At 39.3% G+C, this 25804-nt stretch overlaps 2 protein-coding genes across 3 annotated transcripts in view; both read right to left on the bottom strand.

Moving 5' to 3' along the window:
• mphosph8 (M-phase phosphoprotein 8) overlaps positions 1–10015 on the bottom strand; it is a 33242-nt gene extending 23227 nt beyond the window's left edge. Inside the window, exons 1-4 of one of the 2 annotated variants that reach the window (XM_044215944.1) lie at positions 9646–10015; positions 6232–6393; positions 3845–4882; positions 2548–2644 (exon numbers count right to left, since the gene is read on the bottom strand). In XM_044215944.1, coding sequence (XP_044071879.1) covers positions 2548–2644; positions 3845–4882; positions 6232–6393; positions 9646–9747 — 1399 coding nt within the window. In that variant the 5' untranslated portion in view covers positions 9748–10015. The remainder of the gene's footprint in view (positions 1–2547; positions 2645–3844; positions 4883–6231; positions 6394–9645) is intronic. The other variant, XM_044215946.1, reaches the window with a different exon arrangement.
• A 790-nt stretch (positions 10016–10805) lies between these two features.
• On the bottom strand, positions 10806–25707 carry ttf2 (transcription termination factor, RNA polymerase II). The gene is made up of 23 exons (XM_044216848.1): positions 25531–25707; positions 25180–25285; positions 24375–24461; positions 24095–24164; positions 22248–23123; positions 20980–21100; positions 20259–20441; positions 19810–19967; positions 19124–19205; positions 18488–18613; positions 18152–18302; positions 17353–17458; positions 16964–17148; positions 16120–16273; positions 15790–15881; positions 15121–15206; positions 14229–14371; positions 13902–14081; positions 13481–13539; positions 12891–13044; positions 12668–12750; positions 11949–12023; positions 10806–11536 (listed from the first exon to the last, which is right to left on the bottom strand). Exons 1-23 carry the CDS (start codon positions 25556–25558, stop codon positions 11392–11394), a joined length of 3450 nt encoding a protein of 1149 aa, XP_044072783.1. The 5' UTR covers positions 25559–25707; the 3' UTR covers positions 10806–11391.
• Between the last annotated feature and the right edge of the window lie 97 nt (positions 25708–25804).

Genomic DNA, 25804 nt, shown 5'->3' with positions numbered 1-25804 from the left:
GGACTGTTCCACAACACATACTGTATCCTATGAATCTACAAATTGTTTCTGTGCTCCCTCAATTAATGATCATAGTTAATTGTTATGAGATATGTACATTAATGTGATGCTTGTGGAAATGTTTTGGGCCTGATTAAGATCTGTAACCAATCGAGTTATTGCACAACAGTGAATAAAAAAAATTATAGTGGGATTCTACCATTTTTGCTTTGACTGACAAAATATCAACAGCCACTTCTCATGTCGTCTTGTACTTGAGTAAGATACTGGACCATCTTACTGGCAAACTCATTTCACCTCTTTCTGCAGTGGCAATTTTACATACCTCTATATAACTTCTCACGTAAACATCACAGAACCATAGTTAACGGCTTAAATTGAAGAAAACACTTATACCATTAAATGTATTAATACAAATGACTGAATTTAATAATCTCCATGAAAATATAGGACACTGAATACATAATTTAATTGGAAAAAACACACTTGAACCTACTAAAATATGAATTATAAAACTAAAACATTTTGTGGTTCCCACACTTGTTGTTCACAAGTGTACCAAATTGTACAAACATTACTAAATGTTAGTAAAAAACAAAGTAAAAACTTAGTAAAACTAAGGTTTTACAAGGCAACAGTGTGTTTAGGTGTCATATATATATCCTTTTGTTATTTCTGGCTATGTTTTTTTTCCCTTTCTATCTGCTGTACTCAGGTCTCTCTTGCAAAAGAGATCTTGATCTCAATGACATAATAAAATAAAGGTTGTATATATTAATGAGGGAAAATCTTGTGGAGGAATCCTGTTCATCTCTCCTTGGCAAGGAGCACTGAAGCTGTTCTGGAGGCTCGTGGTGGACTGACTCCATACTAAGACACTTCTCGTTGGTTTTTCCTTTGTCACCTATCTGTATCTCTTGGAGAAAATTACAAATTTACAAGTATTAACAACCACAAAATGAGGGAATTTCTATTTGGTATAAAAATTGGATGGGTGGATATTTATGTGTCCAAAGACCTTTCCAAAATGTATCCAAAACCAAAAAATGAAGCAGTATTGTCCATTGTTTGGGTAACTTTACAACTATTTACATCATCTGCCTGGCATGGCTGAAATTCCATTCTCCAGTCCTCTGGCCGTCTGCAGGTCATGCCAGTCCGTGAAGCAGAGACGATCTGGGATAATGCATAGAGGGACATTACAAGACCGGCACTTGAAGATTGTTTTGTTTTTCTTCTTCAGGGCAAAGCAGAGAATGCAGTACTTCCTGCCTGTTGTTGCCTTGTCCCGACGATTTGAGGAGCTCACATCAGTGACAGTTACAGGAAAACATCCACCAGGCCTCTTTTCAATGGCCTCCACCTGTGGCACTGAACGACACAGCAATTTCAGTGACATCGCAGCACCACAACCTAGACAAGAAATCGCACAGGCATGTGGTTTCTTGTGTGCCCTTTTAAGTACATCATAGAAAAGGTTTCAGTCGTAGTCATCTGGACACTGAACTCAAGTTCTCAGACCATTTTCACAATTGAGAATGACTTCCAGATGGGAGCCAAAATGTCTTGATTCTGAAAACAGTGTCCAGATGACTACGACTGAAACCTTTTCTACGATGGAACACTCCTGGACGAATGAGGGACTACACCGCCCTTTTAAGTACAAGCACTTTCACGGTGCACTATGAGGCCGCCTTACTATATAGATTGTGCCTTGCCATCTGACAGGACAGAGCACAAAGTGCTACCAGTGCTAACAGTAAGCTTACAGCTACAACACAGTACGGTTTACTACACACAATGAGGACGAGGAAAAGATGAGTGCTAATACTGCTAACACAACAGTACTAATACCTAACACACAACAGAAAAAGAGACTAAAAGTATAGAAACATGATTACTTGAATGTCGAGGAGGGTATCTTTTCCCTACAGAAATGCGTTCTCAAAAGAGGCAATCCTCCCAGCATCAGAACCTCTGTTGCTCCCTCCCTTAGATACACTAAAAATTCTCCTTCAACACCTCCGACAAAAACAAACTTTTCTTTCCCACACTTTATGGTGAACAAAAAGCTAAAAACTATATATATATATAAAAACAACCAAAACACATGCTTGAAACTGCTAATAACTCAACTCTCGCTGTACGTAACCGCTCTCGCTCTGAACTCGCTACAGATGCTCTGTTGATGAATGAAATACCAGTTTGGACTACGCACACATCTGTGACTGGTGAACAAACCAACTTATCAGGCATACCACATAACGTTGAAAAGTCCTTCGTTTTGACTGATGAGCGACTTGTTTTACATGTGAACAAATTGTAGACGCCGGCATCCACGCGCTTGGGGGCACTGCACAACAAAGAGGCTAAAGGTGCAATCACACCTAGCCTTTCTTTTCTGTATTTGGCATGTTTTCACCTGGTGTTCACCTGGTTGCTTTTTGCGTGAAGTCAGTTTGGGTTGATGTGACTATGTACATGTTTAAACTAAGAACATCAGTAACTAAAGGATGTGATTTTTCTGTGCCTGTGTGTCATGCATACCATCTGATTGCTTGGTCCTCTCCGTCTTCTCAGGCTCTGGTTTCTGAGCTGGAGACTCTTTGTTTGGCTTGGACATCTTCTCAATCTTTCCTATTAGCTAATGTTGGGGGAAAAAAAACAAAAAAACATACAATGTTAACACCTTGCAGTCTTCCAGACAAACCACTGAGCAGCAGGGTCCATCAAACAGGGCAAACATTACGGGAAATGAGATGTTCATCATTTGACACAAGTCGTCAAAGTGGACATGTCATGTTCTCACTTCTTTATTTTGTTTGGCAAACTCCTATCAAATATGTTGAAATGGAAATTAAGTATTCACTCTAAAATTGTATTAATTGCAGAAACATCTGAATCAGAAACAACTTCTCCACTACCTGCGTGTGCTTCACAATAAATGCATTTTAATGTGAAGGTAGAAGAAGGCCTACTTCTACTACTGTGAAACCAGATTGGTTTTCGCCTGACATTATCAATGATTTACTCCATATAGTAGATTTGGGCATTTTCTGTACTTTTTGCCTAGAGGTCTGTGAAACTTTGCATGGATGGAATACACATTATTAAATGTTTAACTAAGCTTGATAAATGCCCAGGAAGTGAGGACTGATGTTATATCTTATTGACAACAAACTCTTAGCAGCTGGAGTACAGGTGAAGTGGTTTGGTCAAGAGATGTAAAAGCATGTAATTACGCTGAGGGAAACCTTTTCTATGTGGACACACAGAGGACAGCAGTGCAGCATATCTGATCACTGTTTATCACAGCAACTCAGTGCTGTTTGTAAGTTCTGTATCTGTACACAACACCAGTAATCTTAAGAACTTAGTTACATGTATTAGACAAGAACATGATGGTGTGTCTGATGTGTTGGTGCATTGTAATGTTTTATACATTTTCTATAAGCCTAAAAAGCACGTTTGTATATAAATGTCTTCACTTAAGGTTAAAAAGTAATAAGTGTAGCCTCAAGTTACCTTATACACATCTTAAACAGTTCAACACAGAGAGGTTCTCAGATTTTTCATTTTGCACCGGCTGAGACCCTGAGTTTGGCTATTGGAACTGTATCAGAGGAAAAAAGTGCATCCCTACTATAGACTAAGACAAATTCTGCTACAAAAACAAATGTATTAGCCAGATGTGCATAAAAGACAGAATGGGCAGAGCTCCAGCCAGGCAAACCAAAGCACTTGCACTTTTGGCAAGTTCAACATGTATCCCCTTTTCAACTCCAACATTTTACGTCATATGATGCAAAACACTGGACAAATATAAATAGCACTATTACTGTACCTTTGTGGGTTTGCTGCTGCTCTTTTCTGGGGTGGGTTGATGCACTGGCTGCCTGCGGGGGGCGCGGTCTTTGGCCTCGCAGTTTAACAGGAACTTCTCAAACAGGTTAGTGGAGCCTGTGGCATCCTTCTGTCCCAATACCTCCTCTTTAGGCACCTCGTCCTCCTTTCCCTTGGTGCTGCTAGCTGCTGTGACAGAGGACGAGGAGGAAGATGAGGATGTGGAGGAAGATGGGACTTTGGGTGGTGCTGACATGCTCTCCTGCCCTTTGCTCTTAGCTTTCTTATTTAGGGTGGAGCTATCACTGGAGTCTGAGTGTGGGGCAGTATCGTCCTTGCCTTTAGAGGTGAGGCTCTTTAGTTTTTGGAGGCTGCTTTCTTTCAGGGTGGCGTCTGGCTTTTTGCTCTTTTTGTCATGGATGAGGTCCTTAATGCCCTGCAGCTTTACTTCCCACTTCCCCTTCTTTTGTTTGGACTTGTCGTCCAAACGTACCTTTTCGGCTGACTTTGCCGCAGTATCCGTTGATGTAGTATCGTCCACTTGGGACTCTGACAGGCCCTCGCTCAGGTCGTCTTCCAGAGGTGCAGCGGCCTCGTCTTCAGAGGTTTCAATCTTCCGTTCCTTCTTCCCTTTCTTTTTCTTCCCCTCCTCTCCCCTTTCTTTCTTATGCTTTCCTTCCTCCTTCCCCTTCTTGTGTTTTTTGGAGGGAACAGGCTCATCGTCCTCATCTTCAGAGTCAACCAGCCGCTTTTTTGATTCAGTCTTTTTCTCCTTGGGAGGAGAGGCTGGAATTGGGGCTCTCTCTTCTTCTTCTTCTTCTTCATCTGTCTCTGGTGCCGGTAGAGGCCTGAACTCCTCCTTCCGTTTGTCTTTCTTCTTCTTCTTCTTCTTTTTCTCCTTTGGAAGTGGTTCCTCTTCTTCTTCTTCTCGGATCTTTGTCTTTTTCTTCTTCTTGGTGGGTGTCTCAGTTGGATGGTCTTTGTCACTGTCACTCTCTGAGTCGGCATCAAACACCTCGCTCTTTGTAGGCAGCAGTTTCTAATAGGAGAACGGGGACAAGCAATGTCAGATTTTAAGATTTATATTGTTGTTTTTGACTTTAAGGTCTAAATACCTATAGTAGCACTATGGAGCTGTTTTTCTATGAGTGGGTTCCCGTTCTGTTTATCACGTGCTCACGCACGAGGACACAATACACAGTCCTACCAATGGTGTCACACTATTCCACTGATCTACAGGTGAAAACACGACAAGATATGCAGGAATGTGGCAACAAAGACAGGGAAGAATAAGGCTGCAAGCCAGTAAACATGGATGTAAACAATGCTGGATTTAAAATACTTACACATCCCTTTAAGTCTGATGGTCAATTCTCTGATAATTTTTCATAAGCACGTTAGTGAACTTAAAACACCCAGTGCTGTTCTCAAACAAATTTTCCCTGCTCATTCTACTAACTACATCCAGACAGATACAACTACAACATCAGTAATATAGACAGCATTTGTTTAAAATTAACCTGATGGCAAACTTGCACATCTGTCTCATAGTACAGGGCAGCAGCAAACACTGACCACTATGGATTGGATCATTTACACTTCAGCAGAGTTTCAACAGAAACTCCAAATTATGGTTAGCCTATTTTTATTCCTACCACACTCATATCCAAAGAGACACTGACTGTGTTCATATATTGTAATAACCCCACCAAGAAAAGCATTGTTAATTGTGAGGTAACTGATTTAGAAACAAGTTAGTTTGCGCGTCATGTGCAACAGCAAAATAAAACCTAACTTGAGGAGACAGATATATCTAATTTTGCTCAGTAAATATTCGGTCCACTGCAGATATCTACAGAATGAATTATGATCTTGGACTACTACCTTGTACGTTCGGCAGTGGGGAGTTTAACAATCTATACCTAACTCCCATTTTTTGGACAAAGTGTTTTTATAAATCACCTGTGATCAGCTGTGAGTTTTGGAACCAACCAAAATAAAATAATAATAAAACTTCATTTATAGAGCACTTATCAAAAGAAAGTATAAAGTGCTTCACAACAAGAGAAATAAAATATCACAGTGAATGACGAAATATAAAGAAATAAAATACATAAAATACACAAAAGCAATAAAATAAACAGCCAGTTCAGGTAAAATCAGGATATGCTTTCAGATAAAAATGTGTTTTGAGAAGAGACATAAATGAAGACACTGACTCAGACAACCTAATTTCTTCGGGCAAGTTGTTCCAGAGCCTCGGGGCCCTGATAGCAAAAGCTCTGTCCCCCCAAAATAAAGGAGTATTATTATTAAGTATTATTGTTTTGGTGAATACAGTATTAACAGTATTCTGTATACCTGACACAACCTGTCACTTAGACTTACCACGCTCTTCTTGGCTTCTGCCTCCTTCTTGGCCTTAGCATCAGCCATGGACTTCTTAAAAGTTAAGAGGACCTCGCAGCAGTCCTCTAAATGGGCCTCTGGTTCCCAAGTGTCATCATCAGAGCAGTAATTCTTCCAACGGACTCTGTAGAGCACTTCACCCTGAAAACAGAGAGAGAAGACATGAAGCTCAAGCATTACCTCCACACCAACCTGACACAGTGGCTGGTAGCTGTCAGAACTTAACTGTTGACTATTTCACCAGTCAACAGAATCTGTAGAGTGATGCATGACTTCCAGATGATGGCTGCCTGCATGCAAATATGGCTGACAGACTAGATAAAATTAATAATTATAGTATTTTGAATGGTGGACATTTTTCTTTGATTCATTGGTTGTATTCACAGTTCATTGGTGAGAAAAAGCAAAAACACGTAAAGCTGCACTAGCCAACTGCTGGAAAATTACAAGCATCCACACGCAGAAAAGACAACATCAAAAATTGCTTAATGCAGATACACATATTTACTGACCTGGACTGTATTGTAAGCGTTTATAGAAATGAAAACAAATGGGACAAGCTAGGAAAATATTTAACTGTCAGCAGGTTTACCAAACACCAGAACTTAATTTTGGACTTGCAGCTCTGACATCTATTAAGGGAGCTACAATATATCTAGACATCAACTTGATTTACCTAAAAAGCAGAGTTTACAAGATCAAGCGCAGCCATCGAGAGAACAAAGCGATAGTCACTAAATGTGACTCACAAATGAGAATAGTTGGTCTAACTCTATATTTTAAAAATGTTTATGCTTTTTTTAGTCAGGGCATTTTCACAGAAGAGTGCTGGTTAGTTGAAGAGCCGCAAATTATTCCTGAAGCTTGGGCTTACACCAAATGACCCAGAATCAAGGTAATTAAGTTAAACAGTGTGTTTCCCCTTTCATGGATTTAAAGAGGAGTGCTGTCATACAAGTATTTGAAAGTGGCCAACACTGGGAGACAACAGCAAACAAACTAATAGGTAAACCCTTATTTTTCTCAAAGTCAAACGTGTCTTTTTTAGAAACAAAAACAGGAATTACTACAACAATGACACAACAGATAACTACAGTCTTTCTATTATACAGCACATTAGTGCAGTTATCAAAATGATTATATCCAGCTTAGGTCTAACTTTAGATATGCCATTCATTCATTTTTTTGACATGCATTAGCATAGGCTGCCCCTGCCCCTTACTTCACAGATAGATATAGATTTCCACATGTTTTGCAACACATTCTGTTTCAATGGCTGCATCTTCCTGTAAAGGTGCCAGCACACCAGGCTTACTTCCTTTCTCCTCGATGTTCCTGAGGTTTTCTACACAGGTGGTAAAAACCCTGGGAGACTCTCAAGAGACTCTTAGTAATCTAAGGCCAGCAGCACAAGTAAGTGTAAAGCAAAGAGCGTTAATAACTCACTAGGGCAAGTATTAGCTCGGCTACCTCCGTGACTATGTGACCCTCATCTTGCACCTCACAGGCTCCCCAAAAAGCAGTTGCTTTTTAAATCTTTTTAATTTATTGATTTAATTTGCCTAAACTTTCTGGTTCTTGTGAATTGGTGGAAATGCAAACCACAGCATGCTATACGACCTTTTAAAATTCTTGATTCACTTTCTGGCACTATTTAGTTGAAGAGCCCTATTGGTCAGGAATCGGTTTCCCCTCTACAATGTTTGGAATCAGAATCCGAAATACTTTATTGATCCCCGAGGGGAAACTCTCTTGCTACAGCAGCTCACTATCACGTCAGTGCACACAGGGATAAAAGTACTAAGCAAAAAAAATATAATACACTATAATACAGGTCAGAAAATAAATTAAGTACCAAGTGGGTTGTTTATTAAACAATACTGGCATTATTTACGTGTAACTGAATTGATATTTTGTATAAGAAATTTGTTACGACTAAGAATTTGTTAAGTGATGCTGCTTTAAGACAAATGTTGCAGCTGCAGCTAAAGATCAGTTTTTTGCCACTGTGAATGTATTTCAGTCGTAAAAATAGCTTACTGTTCATCTACGGAAACTGACTTATTAACAGTTCTACTTTTGACAGGAAGATCAAGACAATTTTATTCACTTGGCCACAACACTGCATAACTTTGAGTAGTGATCTTTCCCTTTTGTCAAGTTGCTACCCCACCAATACTTTGCTCATTCCTGTGTCTTCGTCATGCTAATGCACATATTTAAAAAACCCTTAGAAATCTGCAATCATGGCCAAATAACAATGTTTATCCAACATACACATTTAGCTATGTTTCAAAGGCTGGGGGGGGAAAAAAAATCTGATTACTTAAATTGATGCAGACAAACACAGTGAATGTGGAGAATCCTTCAAACTTCGTAAACACCCCGGGCACTCATGGAAAAAACAAACACCACTCCCACATAAAATCACTCAGGTGAAGGGCTAGTTCATATTTAAGTGTGAAAATGTGGCACCGTCTTGCGACAAAGCTTGACTTTCTTTGTAAACACAATGTGAGAAGAAATAATGAGAGGGATCACTACTACAAAAAGATAAACAAACTGTTCAAAAGAAGCTGAGCTGAAACATACAGGCTAGTCTTTAGTCTGATTTCGTTCTGGTTATGATTAGTAATAATATGTTGATATGTTAAATATAGAGGTATTCAATCAGAAACCACCTTTAACAACACAAATATATAATTGTGCACATACTGTTGTTCTGATCAGCACTACAGTGTAATCAATGTGTCACACTATGATACAGCGCTCAAGTTTTGGGAGTCCTGATGAAAAAAATCAAAAGTGCAAGTTCATTATAAGTGAGGTAAAAAAAAAAAAACACAGGTAAGTCTGTCAGTTGATGCCATTTAAAATACGGCGGCCACAATGGTACAGTATCGTTAGTAGTTCACATAAGCAGCAACTGACAGCTTTTTCCTGCCAGGAAATCTCACCATCCTATCTGTTTTATGCACAATGAGACTAGCATTATGCCCGGGATTTGTTTGATCTAGCTATGTCGCTAGGCAAGAGCACCCATGATGAAAATATTTGCAAGCTTGCAACGCGTCCGTCCTTGGCCCCAGCTGGGGAGAGGCGAGCGGACATCATGGGAGAAGTTGTACAGAAAAACGATGATGTGTGTGGACAAGCCACGACAAAAAAAAAAAAAAAAAAAAAAGAGTATTCGCATATGACTAGCTAAGTGACACAACGGCAATTAAATGCATCAAAATGCACTTAAAATACACTGTAGACAGGTGTTTTGTTAACGGAAAGTGTCTGGGCAGCGTTGTAGGTGGGCTATGCGTCGTGAGAGTGGAGTGAAAGCAATGCCAGCCATGTTTGGCAAGCTAGCCAGGCGGCTACGTAGCAGTTAGCTAGCTTTACCTCTTCCACTCGCATGTCAATGATCCTCTCCACTTCGTATACATCTTCTTCTTCATCTTGTTCGCTGTCCGCAGGCTCTACCTTGTCAGTCTCAGCCGCCATGGCTGCGGGTCGGTGCCGGGTTTGCTAAAATGTAGCTATTTTTGATTCAGCACTCGTAAAGGCCGTGTGTCCACAGAGGATGGAGGCTAGCGTACCTGGCCGTAGTTTCTGCACTAGCTCTGCAGCTCAGAGGGTTATCGAGCGCAGACCAGCTACCGCCCGCTCTTACAGCGCCGCATTCAAATGCTGCTCCCAACCTCCCAAGCTACTATTTCCAAATCACATTCACGGCGTTCAGCAATTTCAACTTGTTTTTGTCGGAGCTTGTGAGCGGGACAGCAAATTGTGTGCTTTGCGATGCGCAGCATTTATAATTTAACTGAAAGAATGCAGAAATACACTATGCTAATAATTTATAGACAACAAACACTGGTAAATTATTTTAACATACTGTGTCCGGTATTTTTAATATGCCTTTTTAAAAGTTTCTTGACTAAGTGAATTATGGGACTACACGGGTTTAAAAAATATTTAAAAATAAACGATTTCCCGACGTGTGAATTCTATTACCACTCTACTGTGTCGTTATTTCAGACGTTGAAGCACAAAATCCCCATGTTTCGTAAAGGCAGCATGGACGTAAAGCTACCCTCTACAAGCGAGCAATGAAAACATGGAGGACTGCTCAAGGCGGAGCAAGTCCAGGGATAAATCTGATACAAAACATTAGTACATATTTATAATTTATAAAAGTATAGTACATGTTATCATCTCCCACATACTGTTATGTTTAAACAGTTTAAACACAAAACTACCTCAAAATTAACAGTTTTGTGCTCCTATTGCTAGGTGACATTAAACGATTAAAGTGTGGCCAGAATGTATTCTGAATATCGTATCGTAATACGATATATTAATATTAATATCTTAAACAGTACAATATGAGCAACATATTTTTGGCAGCAGTGACTAGTTCCGATAGCATTGAGTTTCATTTAATCCTCAAAACCAAATAAGACTGAGCAAATTGCAGCACATGTTGACATTTCCTAACATTTTGAATTGACAAATAATTTCAATTTACTATGCAAAGGATTTTTATAGAGCAAGCAGGCACATTAACTTCCATAACCTGAATTTATTTAAACACACATACAAGCACTTAAAAAAGGCATTTGAAAACAAGAAATAAACTCCATGAGGTGACACAAAGAGAGGGAAATATTTACTTCCAATGAATCAGCTACCAGAAATTAAAACAACATTGATAGAGGAAAATCCTCTTTTCAGTGTCCGTGTGATTTAACATAATAAAATAATAAGAACTTGGAAGACGAAATAAGAAGAAAATACTCTGAAATGATTTGCCACATATGAGAAACATAAAAACAGTGCCGTAACGCATCATTCTGGACCAAAAGACAAGGAGTACAAGAGTTGTCAGCGTGTGTCAGCTATGGCATTTGCACTCAGACACAAGCAATAAATACATTTGTAGCTGTGTATACAGAAGTTGCATGATGATTTTAGTGTGCATAAAACACGTTTCAAGTCGAGGAATTTGATTTCTAGCTGTACGTAACAGTATCCACAGTTGTAGCCGTGGTCTCGGGAAACGTCACGTTGTTTATTAATCTTAAAATGTTGTAAAGCAAGCTCGAATCTGCTGTTTGTTGCAACTCCACAACACTGCTGCAGTGGCTCTCAGACACCAAAAATGATTTTGAGATCAGCCAGGGAGAGTTTGGAGAAGGTGCTTCCTGTTCCTGACAGCACATTCTGGGCCAGCTCCTTCTTCTTCACCTGCAGTGTGGAAATCTTCTCCTCCACTGTGCCTTCACACTCAAACCTGCAAACACACACACACACACACACACACACACACACACACACACACACACACACACACACACACACACACACACAATTATAATACACTAATGACAAACAAGGCACACCGCAGGTAAAATTAACTAAAAATGAAGATGCATACAAATTAAGTTTTGTCAATTAGTAGCTGTCTATGAACCATTTCACTCTGAACAAACCTAAGGAAAATGTTCCTCATGAATTTGTGGGTTTGTTGTTTCACTCCTGCGTACATGACTGATCTGTTTTAGGCAACTTTAACTGTATATTCTGTCACTTTGTCATCTTAGTTAATACTTATTTTAAACACTGTCCTTTTGCAACATTGTTGTATGATGTAATAATAAATAACAGTCTTCACACACACATCGAATGTCCTATCGATTCGTTACCTGTGGATGGTGACATCTTTAGTTTGTCCAACTCTGTAGATTCGGTCACAGGCCTGATCCTCCAAAGCTGGGTTCCTGTCAGAGTATGCAGGGGTCAGAGGTTAAAAACTCAACCATTCTTATACTGAACATGTCAAAGATTTTCTCACTTCATAGTAGCATTACACATTCATCTGTTTGTGATGACCTACTCACTGTGAAACAGCATCAAATGGTAATATTGTTTTTTATCCACGTGTGTGTTCATATGCGTGCACAAGTGTTTGTTTCAATTCTTAAAGAAGTGTATTTTACCATATTTAATAATGCAAAATGTAAGAGGTTAATATTTTAATATACTGTAAAAAGTATAGAATGTCTTTAAATGTAAATTCTTAGCTTGTAAAATGTTCTATGGGAATAGAAATTGAAACTGAACCACTGAAAGGCAGTTGAAGTGTAAGCACTGGAAGGAGCTCAAGTTTTAGGTGAACTGAAATCACTAAAAGCAGCTAAAGGGTCAGCTGATGTGTAATAATTTTATTGATATAACATTTTTCAAGTAAAGTTCAGTTGAAGGTCAAATAAAGAGCAATAACAATAGGCACTTTAACAATAGTATAAAAGGAATAAAAAAAACAACAATAATTCAGACAAAAAACATACTGTGTTTACAACTGGCTACATCAAGCTGAGGAAGGCAAACATCAGCAATTATACTCTTTTGGTTTTGTGCGTACCAGTGCATGTCCATGAGAAAGAGGTGATTTCCACCGATGAGATTGAGCCCAACCCCTCCAGCACAAAGAGAAACCAGCATCACCTTTGGCAGAAAACCAGAAATATAAATCCATATATATATATTTACTCATAATTTGTTACATTTTACACTGGCATGTATACAAACCTTTAACAGCAAAGGTTTAATTGTTTTTAGGGTCGAGAGTTTTGGGTGAGATTTACCTGTGGTCCTTTAGGGTTAGTGTTGAATTCTTCCACCAGGTCCATGCGGCGTTTGGGGTTGACGGTCCCGTCGATAACGCCGTACCTCAGGCCCATCCGCCGCAGATGAACTGCTACAATGTGGAGCATGCTGGTCCACTGGGACACGATCACGCTGCACATTACCAGAGAGGAGATACCATGTGGATTACGCATATGATGATTATGGTGAATAGCTCTTAGTAGCTTACAGGTTAATTAATGTATATTCCTTTCAAAGATCATGTACACAGACGTGCGTGAGGAAGGTGAATATGTATGAAACGAACAGACGATCACACGACCCTCAGCAGATGGAGAAGTCCTTAAAGCGCTCAGAAAATGGAAATTTGAACATCAGCATTTCCATGAAAACTGGGTAACTCCATCTGCTGAGGAAGATTGTGTGACACAGTTGAGAGCTCCAGAACAGCTTCCAAAACAATGTGTTGGAATTTTTGCTGAAAGAATAATAATAATAATAATAATAATAATAAAGAAATGACTCAAACTGAAGCAGATTAAGAATATAACTGGATGAGTCTGAGGTGACTGAGACTTTAATGTTTTACCTTTTCTGATCATCACTCTTCTGTCTGATTGCATTCAGCTCAGAGACAATAGCAGCAATCTAGAAAATTGAGGTAGAAGAATTAGTTCATTTGTTGTTAAAGTTTGATAAAAATAACACCAGTGGTAGGAGAAGGAAAATTTGTACGTTTTTTTTTTTTTTAACTAATAAACATCGACTTTGTCCTGTCAAACAAGGAAAAACAAAGGCAGGTTGTATATTTTCCCTGGGTTCTTGACAAAGACAGATTTTAACCTATGACACAAAAAATTCTCCTGCCATACAAGTCACTGGTTATTCTGATCTTGGTGGCCTCTGGTGACCAAAAACAATGGTCATATTCTATCTTAGTCTATCTTATTACAGCAGATATCAAACAGCCTGTAGGTGATGTTAGGGTGCTGAGCTCAACAGTTGCCCACCTTGGTGCTCTCACTGGTGTCCTCAAACAGCTGTGAGGGGAAGCGGGTGCCATTAAGGGCCACAGTGTCTTTGGGGTCAGGGCCCGATGGTGAGGGGCTGTAGGAGAGTGACAGAGCATTGAGCTGCTCCTCCAGAGACAAGACGATCCCATCACCCTGTAGCTCCGACGAGTCAAGAGTCTGAGCAGAGAGGGGAAGAGAGAAAGAAGGAAATCAATGCTGACGTATAATATGCAGTTGGTCTTTGTGCGTATTCATGTGTGTGAGCGTACGTTGATTAAGAGCAAAACGGGTAAGCATTGTCAGAGCATGTGAGTGTGTGTGTACCTTCTTCAGAAGTGACAGGTGACAGCAGCACTGTCGGAGGCGCAGCAACAGGGACAGGATGTGGACGGTGCTGGACGCCTGTTGGGGCTGCTGGGAACTCGACACAGCAGGGTCAGCCTGGGACATACCAAACTCTTGGGCCACTGAGGGGGAAAGACACACACACTTTTGAAGCAGCACCATGAGCAACAGCAACACTGATTACTAACCAAGTTTGACATAAAAGGCAATATCAGTGGATAATATAATTTCTATTATTTAATTTCTTTTTAACAATCTACACATAATTCTATACATGCAGCTTTCTAAAAACACCAATCTGAAATAAAAACTCTTCTATACAAAAAATGCATATTTGGTGAGGTCAATATTTGAGTTAGGCAAATGATATACTTAATTTACACACTGCAAAATGTCAAAACTTATCATCTTGCTCTCATTATCCTACTAGCAATTGGAGACAAAACAGATAGATCAGAGGTTGCCGACTCCAAGTTTCAGATTAGCTGTATTTGTGGCACATTGTCACATCCTGTCAGTTTGAGCAAGCGTGCAGACAAACTTAAGGGCCCACAGAGCAGCAAATTAGTAACAGAGACAGAGGTCATTATTGTGTGCTTATGTGGATAGCAAAGGCGCAAATATTTATTTAATTAAGCATAAAATAGATTTCTGCTTGCTCAACTAAAATTTTTCTTTGTGTGATCATTTCTCTACAAAATATAATTTATGTGCTTGTCTTTTTCTGTGCTCAAAATGCCAAATCGCATGCTCAGGACTGGGGCACAAATTTAATTCTATATAACCACAGTCACACCTCTCAGAATAATTGGGGCAGTATTCATGACACACTGCCTGTTGATAACTATAAAACACCCAGGTGATATCTCACCTTTGTCAAAGGGATTGGAACTGGACGCGTTTCCCTTGTTCACATTATTTCCTTCATGTCTCTTCAGGTAGTTCTGCAGAGTAGATCTAAAGGAAAAGTGCAAAACACCATTATAGTGTAATTTTATAATTGATCCATCTACTGTATCCAGGAAGACTTAACGGCATCCTATCTCTTTTTTATGCAGTTACACATTTAGACCTTGGAGATGTCGTAAGCATCCTTGATGGTAGTCAGAGAGCAGTTTAAAGGGGAACATTGATTAGTCTGTATTTCATTCTTAGCAACTTTTCCATGCCCTTAATGGAAAACATCATGAGGTCAAAGGTTGTGCAGGAAATATCTAAAGTTGTTAGAAAAAGGCAAATACAATACTAAGAAAATCCGAGTTAACTTACAAAACACTACGTAATAACCGTTTATTGTAAATGCCCAAATCGTGTTTTGTCTTTAAAATATTAATGAAACAAGTAACTGGAGGATGGTGCAATCTTCTTTCCTTCCTTCCTTTAAGAATGGCTCCGTGTTTCCTAAGCTAAAGGAAAAGAAGCAGTATACCACCATTTCCTTGCATTTTCAGAATTAGACTAACTCTTATCATGGCTGCTCAGTTTGATACCTTCCTAACCAAATTGTTAAATTAAAAAATAAAACAAGTTGTTGCGTTACCTGGACTGGGCAAAGATTACATCATACACAGCCTGTTCATCCTGCGACAGTTTGAGTCGATGCACCTCGCAGGTCCGATCAGGAAGAGACACCTGAAACATTCAACATTTCACTTCAGCCAGGATCAAGAGTGAGTGTGTGTTGATGTTTGAATTAATCAACACCTCAGCTGTAGCTTGCGAAGAATCTGATGTGTTTGCCTGAACAAACCGGCAGCTAGCTAGTCAGCCATGGCAAGCAGATATTTGGAAGGGTGTGGCCTTCATAATGAGTGTCCTCAATGTAATGTTCACATGAGGATAGAAGTCCAAGATGTGTCCCCGTCCCTACCAGTGGTTTTCCTGTGGAGTCCAGCTGGTCTTTGGTTCGTCGGAGCAGCAGAGTCCTCGTCAGGATGTTGAGTCTCTCTCTGCCTCTCTTCGAACCGTTGTCCACCTGAGCTTTCCAGAGTTTGTACTCATCAAACGGAGAACAACGCAGAAACCTGAGACAGTGAATGAACAGAATCTCATTCCAGTTAACCATCTTTACTTCACTTGACTGCAGTGAAGATGCACTTGTTAGTACTTTCGAAAACCACTTCAGAATCATTTTAAGTGTATTATCAGGGGAAAAGCAAGATTTCACTCATCAATGTTTCTTAGTGCAATGTGAGAAAATATCGACTCAGAATAGTCTAAAGGTTGTTCATAGTGCTGGTTAATAAATAAATATCTTTAAAGTTGAGCCTTTTCTATCTCCAACTGATAATTTTGTTACCGCCACCTTGATGATTTTGCTCATATATGTTTGTTTGTTCAATATCTCAAAAAGTATTTAACATATTTCAATGGAATTTGTAAAGTTGAGGTTAACCTATAGCGCCACCTTGTGGACATTTCTAAAGCTTTTCATTCATAACTCCAGAACTGTGAGGAAAACCTTCTTTTTTTTAATAATAATTTGCTATGTAAATTAAGGGATCACAAAAACTTGTAATCATTTAACCTTTATTTACTTTAAGGTAAATAAAAATAGTGTTTTGCTAATCCCAATGCTAAACACACCAGTCTCACTGGAAATAAAGTGCCTCCCATTGACAACCCCACATGTCCATCATGCAGACAAAACAGAGTAAGCATTTCTACCATGTATGATTTTTAAAACTCTTGTATTTACTGTGTTTTAGTCTTACTTAAGCAGTGAGTACATGTCCAGCAGGTTGTTCTGTATGGGTGTACCAGTGACAGCCCAGCGGGCACGAGCCCTCAGCTGACAGACGGCCATGGAGGTCTGCACTTTTGGGTTTTTGATGTTGTGGGCTTCGTCCAGAACCACCCGTGCCCAGGTCACTCGCAGAAGAGGAGCTGAGTGTGATGGCTGAGGAAAACAACATTGGATGAAGTGTACATGTGTCTGAGTTTTTTAGTTTTGGTGCAAAAGATTACTGGCACCAAAATTGAACACACAGAATCAAGTATCAGCTGCCAGCATCTTCAGTGTAATCATTCAGCAGAATCACAAGTTACAGCATTGAAGCAGAGTCAAAAATGTTGCTTTACGTCATAAATATATATTACTCACCACATAATCAGCATCTTTGCTGGGTTTCTCAGCATCCTCCTTCTGGGCTGGGATCTCCTTAGAGACCAAACTGTATGTGGTCACCACCACATCATAATCTGCCAGCCTGAGGGACGGACAGAGAACACGTAATTCAGTTTGACTATGTTTTTAAACAATCCTCTAAAAGGGAATGGAAGTTGATGTTTAAGTGTTTAAGCCTTTAACATATCAACAAATATTGTTTTCCTTGAGTTCTGGTTGAATTGAGTTCAGTTTGAGACCATGAAATCAACTGCCAATTAGGGTAATAGTTCGATATCAGTGTTTGACATTCAGTTAAATCATATTGTGATTATATGATCATGCGGTGTTATCGTTTTACAAAATTCTGTAATTAATACAACAACGATTCCAAGCAAATTCTGAGTAAAAACTAACGAAATTTGTTTTTGAAGTGTTTATCTGATGTCTGAAAAGTTTTGTCAGAACACAAACAGGAAGTGGTCTTTGCAATGCTTTCTCCACTCATGTTCAAAATTGCTCAGCGGGCAGACAAGTCAACAATGTACCTGTGTGCAATGTAATTGTGTTCCTGATGTGTGTTCCGTGGCCTCTTTACAGCTACATTTTAATTTGTAATTGGTAGGCATAAAGGTAAATGAAGCCAATACAAAACTACAACACAGGAAGCTTTCATTTGTTCCTGGCTCAGACCAAAGAAAACAGGGTTTGTCTGCACCTTTAGTTATAGAAACAGAGTGCAGAAAGAGAAAACAAAAGTGGTTTGTACGTGTGAATGTGTGCATGGTTCCCTCACACTTTGGCACTTTTCTCGCGGGTGGGGCCGTGGTACAGGTACACAGTCAGCTTGGCTGTCTTGACATGTCTGTCAATCTCCCTCTTCCAGTGGTGGACCAGGGAGGCAGGACAGATGATCAGAGTGCCTTTAGAAACCACGACGCTGGAGTCTGGATGATCAAAAAACAAACTAATCAAATCTTGCATACTTTAAATAGTCAACCTAAGATCAGAACCTCCAGAATTCAGACAAAAAAAGGAAGTATTATCTAATTTAAATATGAATTGCATGGACATTATTTCTTTGCTGTATTCTATCATACCAACTGAAAGAGTGAGAAAATGTTGTAGTTACCGGTTTTGGAGATCCAGCTCTCCAGCTTCTTCTCTTCCTTCTTTTCATCTTCCTGTTTTGCCTTGATCTTCTTGGCCAGCATGAGAGAAATCATGGTCAGGGTTTTCCCCAGACCCATGTCGTCCGCTGAATCCAAAAAGAGTGAGAAGAACAAGACGAAATGATAAAGAAAAAACAATTACAATTTGAAGCTTCTCTGACACCATGTATAGAAGTTCTCTGTTCACTGGAGGTAAATGGCACTTGGTTTGTCATGCTCAGATCACATTACATTTAAAAAACCTTAACACAAATGTCTTTTTTCACAAACTATTTCCTTGCTAATTCCTGGCTTACCAAACTACTTGGCTTAATTTGTTTTTTGAGAGAGAAAGAGATTTTATTTTTGAGGGGAGAAATAGTATCTTGTAGAAACAAAGCACTTTGCAGTTATTTTGTCTTTGTGTCCCATGGAGGTTTTGAGAACGAATACATCTCACTGGCTTATTTTCACTCCTGAAAAATTATTATATCATCTTTATCTCACATCTTTTATCAAGATTTCTTATCAGTCTTCATTGTAACCTCTTAAAGATCAGGTAAAAAAAAAAATAAAAAACCCAAACAATAACAAACAAACAAACAAAAAAAACATACCCAGAATTCCTCCACAGGGATTCTGGGTTTCTCTCCAGAGAAGCCAGGCCAATGCTCTCCTCTGATGGGCCAGGAGCGACACCTGACCAACCAAGCACAAGAGGGCAATGTTAGCAACATAATGGACCGATCAAAAGAGGAGATAAAGGCTCTGTTTCCATAGCCAATTGTCAAATTTCAGCAAAAATTTCTTAGAAATTCTTAAAAACAAAAGAATGAAAAAAAAAAAGAACAGAAAATTACACTATTGCTAAAAGTATGTGGACACCCAAAGATTACAACCATGTGATTGTTGTTGTTGTGATTGTCCCATTCAGCACCAAGAGCATCAGTGAGGTCTAACACTGATGTTGGGTGAAGGCCTGGCTTACAATCGGTCGTCCATTTCATCCGAAAGGTGATGGATGGGGTTGAGAGCTCTGTGCAGGCCAGTCACCAAACTGGGGAAACCACTTCTCTATGGACCTGGCTTGTTGCTGTGGGGCATTGTCATTTTGAAACAGGAAAGGGCCAGATAAGGACACACACGTGGACATGGGTGTCCACATACTTGGTGAATAATTTTTTATTTTAAAACATATCAAAATGCAACAAATGCATCATTCCCTGAAGTTTTGTCAAAATCTCATAAGTGGGGTCTGATATTCTGAGTGAAGGACCGATGAAAAACTGAAGGAGTATGTTACCTTGATGCCCTTGGGGTCTGGAGCCTCGGCCTCAGCGTCGGGGCAGGACTCCATGGACTTGTGGAGATGGTCGATGGCCTCGCAGGTGGCATTTTTCACCGCCAGCAGACGGTCCTCAGTCATCCTGCCACCGTAAAAGGCCTGGACCTGTGGGTTCGCTGGAAACATGAAGGACTGAGAGTCAGGGTGTTTGCACGAGTGATAAATCAAAGCAGTGAAAGAGTCAATAAATCCAAAGAAAAATAATTAGGATGGAAAAACAAAATCAAGGTGAAAATTAGAAATGCAAATGATATCAAATGTTGGAGACATCTCCTGCCACAAGCTAGCTTTTCATATTCAAATACACAAGTTTTAATGCTCCAAATAAAACTGTTATGGCCTGACAGAACTCCTTAAAAGAAACCAAAAAATTACAGAAATGTCTTCAACCTCTCCGTTTGGCCTACCTCCATACATCTGGGTGTACCCCTGGCTCAGCTGGAGCCCTAGGGAGCTGCTGGAGGCTTGGTGTTGGGAGGGGCCCGGGGCTGGAAGGGCGGGGAGCAGGATGGTGCCGCCCTGCCGGCTGAATGGGTTAACCTGGCTACTACCCGGACTAGCATCACCGCTGTTACGCCCACCCTGGGACCCTGAGAGTGATTTGTACATTAAAGTTGCAGTGGTCAGACACTGACGTTAATGTAAATTCAATTGTTTCACCATATTTATGACATTATAGAGCTTTTTCTTATCTCTTGCACTTACACTCTTTTCACTTATAGACATTTGTCATTCTTCATCTCTGTACTTTTAGCTATTATTTCTAGGTTCTTTTGCCTGCCTGTATTGTTGTGTTTCATTGTATGTAAAGCACAACAAATTCTTATTTCACTGTTATTTCATCCAGGGAAAAGAATGATTTTGAAAATTTCAAATATCATTTTTTATCTGTTTTAAGAAGGCAACGAATTAAATGACAAACAACTGGCTGACACCCAAACTTTGTGCTACAATGTGTCGGGCCAGCTTTGATTTGACATTTAAAAAAAACGGAAGCCTTGGCAGAATGACCTAGAAACTTGAGATTTGTAATTAAAAACATGCATTCATTTCTACAACAGTAGTAGAATGGAGTGGAATCTTTAAAAACGATTATATATTATTCCTACTGTACAGTGAGTGAGTTACCAGGCTGAGAAGCAGCGGTGAGGCTCAGAGATTCCAGTGTGTCCTCCAGCTCTTTGACCTGAATCCTCAACCTCTCCCCTTTATCTGGCAGAGCTGCCACATTCACCACAGACAGAGTGGCCTTAACAGGAGAGAGAAAAAAGGGGTGAGAGGATAGACAGATAAAAATGAATACATAGAAAAGATAACATAACCTTAAGGAGAACCTCTGTTTCATTCATTTGAAAGTCAAAGAATCAGATTTGACCCATATTTTTTGCTGTTGTGGTTTGTACATCATGATGTACTGTATACTGATGTGTCAGCATAATGTCACAATGTACATAAACATATTAGTGGAATACGTGGAGAGCAGAATAAATCAGAAATATAGCGATGTACACTAGAAAGATGTAATCATATGAGAAATGTTAGATAAATATCAACCATGAAGTTAAAACATATGAGCCCACATTTATAGGTCTTGTCAGTAAAAATATTTTATATCTAGGCTTTTTGGACAATGAATTAAATTTACACATTGCATAATACCATCTACATTTAATGCAGCACTTATGATCAAAAGTGTTACAGATTTAATGATAACATGCAGGCTTCTACTTCTACTACGGCTACTTTTAGTGCACACATGAGACTAAAAATATTAAAATCAGCGAGGTGTTGTAGTGCTTTGGCCTGTCTTGAAAGGCTGCTATAAGTTTTGCAATCCACCAGATATCACTGTGCTTCCTGCACTTGAAGCTCCGAAGCTTTGCATCTTTTTAGAGGCACAAATAGAAGGCACAAATAGGGGAGGAGGGGCCAACTTTGAGGTGTGTGTTTACAAACAGCAACCGACAAATCCTACTTATTCTGCCTTTAATTAAATGTAAGGAAAATATTCTCTATGCGGCTGCTGCACTGATTACTCCCAGGTTTCTATCAGATTGCAGTAGAGAGGGAACAGGACTGTGGTAGATCTGTAATAAAGCCCAACCGTTACATCGGCATGGTCAATCTTATCAGCTGATTTCTTCTTATCACAAATATATTTTGGTGTATACGTTCTGACAAGTCACAAGAAATTGCAGTAAAGAAATGCTGAAGATATGTTTCAGGTGCATATTTTGGTCAGAATTCTTTATAACAATATTGGTATTAGCCTCAAAAATCCAGTATTTGTCCAACTCTAATCTGTACCATAAAGGCTAATCTATGACTTGTATGACTTTCAAAAACTTAAAAAAAATAAAAATAAAAATGGCCAATCATGTCAGTCACTTACTCACCTTTTTCTGTTGGAGTTGAGCAGAGAGCAGGTTGTGCAGCCCTTTGGGATCTTCCTGCTGACCTTTGACCTTATAAGCTGACTGGAACCCAGGGAAGGTGGTCAGGGTCTTTTGGACAGCGGAAACAGGAAGAGTTTTCTGAGTAGCAGGCTTCGCTGACACCAACACCACATCATCATCATTGTCGTCGTCTTGGTAGTTTTTGGTTTGACTGGACTCTGATTGTGTTGGTTTGTTGGATGTGGGTTTCCTGGTGTTATCCGAGTCTCTGGAAGCCTGGGTGCTACAACGGGGTGCAGATTTAGAGACAGCACGGTCAGTTTGTTCCACCAGACAGGTTTCACCATCGGTTGGTTGCTGGAGTGAGTCCTTGTGAGGCTGCTGTGAGGTTTGATTTATTTTCTCAGGATGAACAGCCTTGACACTGGAGGTAGAAATCGTTTTTTCTGCTTCTCCCTGCTCGGTGTGGTTCTCTTTAGTCTTGTCTTGCACCTTATCTGTCATTTTTCCCACATTGTTAGCTTTGGGACTGTTTCTCTCCTCATCTGAAACTCTCTTCTTTAACTTCATCCCCTGTGGAAGTTGTTTACCTTGGTAAGTATCCGATGAATTCAGCTTCTCTTCCTTCTCTTCTTCCACTCTTGCACCTATACACTCCACATTTTCTTTCTGGTAACTTCCTCTTCTTTCAGTCTTGTGCCTTGCCTCACTGTCTTTCTCCTCGCATCTTTTCTCTTCACCTCGACCACACTGCATCCTTCTCCACTCAGAGTCCTTGTCCGTCTTGCCAGAGGCTTTAAAGGGGTTTCGGACAGGCGGCAGGCAAGAGGGTGGAAGCTGTGTGTCAAATAGAGGGGTTCTCTTTTCTTTCTCTGGCTGCAATGATGGACGACAACATACAGTTTAAAAAATGTGTGAAAAATGATTAAAAACAATCAATCAATCTCTGCGAGGTGGAGACTAAAGTCATATTTATTTGTAAAAGTTAAGAAAAGTTAGAAATTTCTTTTCACACTGTTTGACAACATCTTATGTAGGGCTGCATCAAACAACTATATTCATAATTGATTAATCTGCTAATTATTTTCTTGATTAACCATTTGGTCTACAAAACATTAAAAAAAACTGTGAAAAGGTGACGCCTGTATTGTTTTGCTTGAACAATCGTCAAAAAAACCCTCAAAATATTCTATTTACGATAGTGTAAGACCAAGAAAAGCATTTTTTTTATGTGCTACAATCTATTTATTTGTAATGTGTACCACGCACTTGTGATTTTACACTTTAAATAAACGTACTACTAAATGTTTGTCTAAATTTTTGCTTGAAAAATGACATAAATGATTAATCAATTATCAGAACAGTTGGCAATTATTTTTCTTTTGATCAACTAATTGATTAATCGACTAATTGTTGCAGCTGTAATCATATTTGGATATTCTGTATTTATGTGTGTTCACCTCTTTATGTAAATTACTACATGTTGATATGGATTGAAAAAGTCATTTTTATGGCTGCACCGTTACATCAAAATAGATGATTGAATGGTCAGTGACTTAAACCCCACATGTAAATTTTCTATACATCCAGTTATACCACTATAGTAACTTCACAAATCTTAGCCTGACACTAACATATTTGGTCTCTATGGAAACATTTGGATCAGGCCATGAATTCAACATAAAGCTCTGAACACGAGCGTGTGATGATTAACGGTTGGAAACAGGGTTGAAGAGATAAAAGTGTTGTCTATAACTAATGAGTCCCAGATACGGTTGGTGACAAAGGTATTTGAAGTATATAAATAAGGGTGTCTATGGTGAAATCTGTGACAGGTGCTGTCTTACTGCAGTCCAAGGCACGTTTCCACACCACCTCTGGCCTGCTTTTTTACCCATAATACACCGGTAGAACAACCTGGAAAAGGAGAACAAATTTGGAGTCAGAGGTCCAGTCCAACCAACCAGGTGTGCGGTCACTTAGAGACGGGTATCTTGTTCAAATGCCTAATTTAAATGTAAAGCTGCAACAATAATGATGTTTCGTAACTTGTATTGTAAGTTGTATTACTTACAAAAGAAAATTCTTCCTGTTTTGGAACAGAAAACAATCCACCTGCACACCCACCTGTGGCTCTGCTGTTGTTGACTGTAGGTGAGAGCTTGGAGTTCCACCATTGCATCTTCATGATGGAGGCAGTGGGATGGTGAGATGCTGGAGGAGATGATAATGATAATGCAGATCAAAAACAGAAACATTAAATTATGTGTATAATGTATAATTCTGTATATCTTAACTTGTTTGTGCTATGTATGCACCAACTGTGGAAAATAATTTCCGCCTTGAGGACAAATAAATTATCTATCTGTGCAAAAAAACCCAGACAACTTCTTTTCTCTCCTATCCACAAAAGTGGAAAATGGAATCAAAACAATTACGCCAACTATTATGCCATTAAATAACAACCAGTTATAACCTCAAATGTTTTCACAATGGCAATGGTTAGACTCAGACCCAGCATGTATGAGTGGAATAAACTGGATACCGGTATGAATATCACAAAAGCCAAATCAGTAAGAGATAGTTAAGACTTGGGCAAACCAAATGTATAAAACTGTATCTATTTTATTCTATAAGCAAAACACAGAAAAGTGACAATCAAAACATATGCTTTAGATGTTTAGGTATAGGAGAGTGGTGTCATGCATCTCTACTTTGAGGTGACTTTTAGACACTCTGGGTTGGACTACAGTATTCCTAAGGCTTCTTTATTGGGGAACCTGTAGATTTGTCGACATAAATAGAGATTTATAATCCATGTGACTGCGGTGGTGGGTACTAGGATCCACCCTCGCCACTGACATCCTCTCTAAAGTCGTCTCACAGTGTTAGACACAGGGCATCAGTGAGGAAATGAAAGTGATTTGAATACCTGGCCAAATGACTGAAATCACAGCCTTGCTTGTCAACGCAGACGTAGAAGCTTTTGCCTTTATTTGGTCCATCTTTTACGCCCGTTTTTAACATACACACGCTGCCTGTATGGGGGACATGGAGAACAAGTTATTAAGCAAATCATATGAACTTTCTACTCACTGCCAGTTAGCAAGGGAAATGCGCAGAAAAAATAGGTTGCAAAAGTTACACAGAGCATTAACAGAAACTGCCTTGTCATGCACATAACACACAGTATTTCAGGGAATAAAACATAAATATGACTTTTGGAAACTCAACACAATATCTAACTTTCTATTTTATAACAAACAATTAACTAGCAACATACCGTGGGCACTGCATAAAATCTTTTCCATTGTTTCGACTCGTTTAGTTCACTTTCTGTTGCTAGAAGGTGAAATTCAGTATTTTCGGATCGACCAATCGCAGCTGTCAGAAATCATATCCGGTATGAAGATATCAGTATTAAAGTTAACGTCCAAATTTGTTAATAAAACTCACGTATTTTTCCCATAAAAATAAAGATATAATAATAGATATAGTAATATGGTGTATAATACATAAGAACGTCAGTATGCAAAATTAAGACTCAACTTCACGCC

This window comes from Siniperca chuatsi, linkage group LG12, assembly GCF_020085105.1.
Source record: "Siniperca chuatsi isolate FFG_IHB_CAS linkage group LG12, ASM2008510v1, whole genome shotgun sequence".
Lineage (NCBI taxonomy): Eukaryota > Metazoa > Chordata > Actinopteri > Centrarchiformes > Sinipercidae > Siniperca > Siniperca chuatsi.
Note: the sequence above shows the minus strand (reverse complement) of the source record. Positions and strands in the feature narration are given on the sequence as shown.

What these genes read in the sequence shown, in the direction of transcription:
- ttf2 (XM_044216848.1), bottom strand. Translation starts at nt 25,558, where the DNA reads ATGGAAAAGATTTTATGCAGTGCCCACG. An exon ending in CAGACCCCAAGGGCATCAAG is followed by an intron (nt 19,206 to 19,809) that starts GTAACATACTCC and finishes TTGGTTGGTCAG; the next exon opens with GTGTCGCTCCTGGCCCATCA. An exon ending in TTCCAATCCCTTTGACAAAG is followed by an intron (nt 14,372 to 15,120) that starts GTGAGATATCAC and finishes TTTCCCCCTCAG; the next exon opens with TGGCCCAAGAGTTTGGTATG.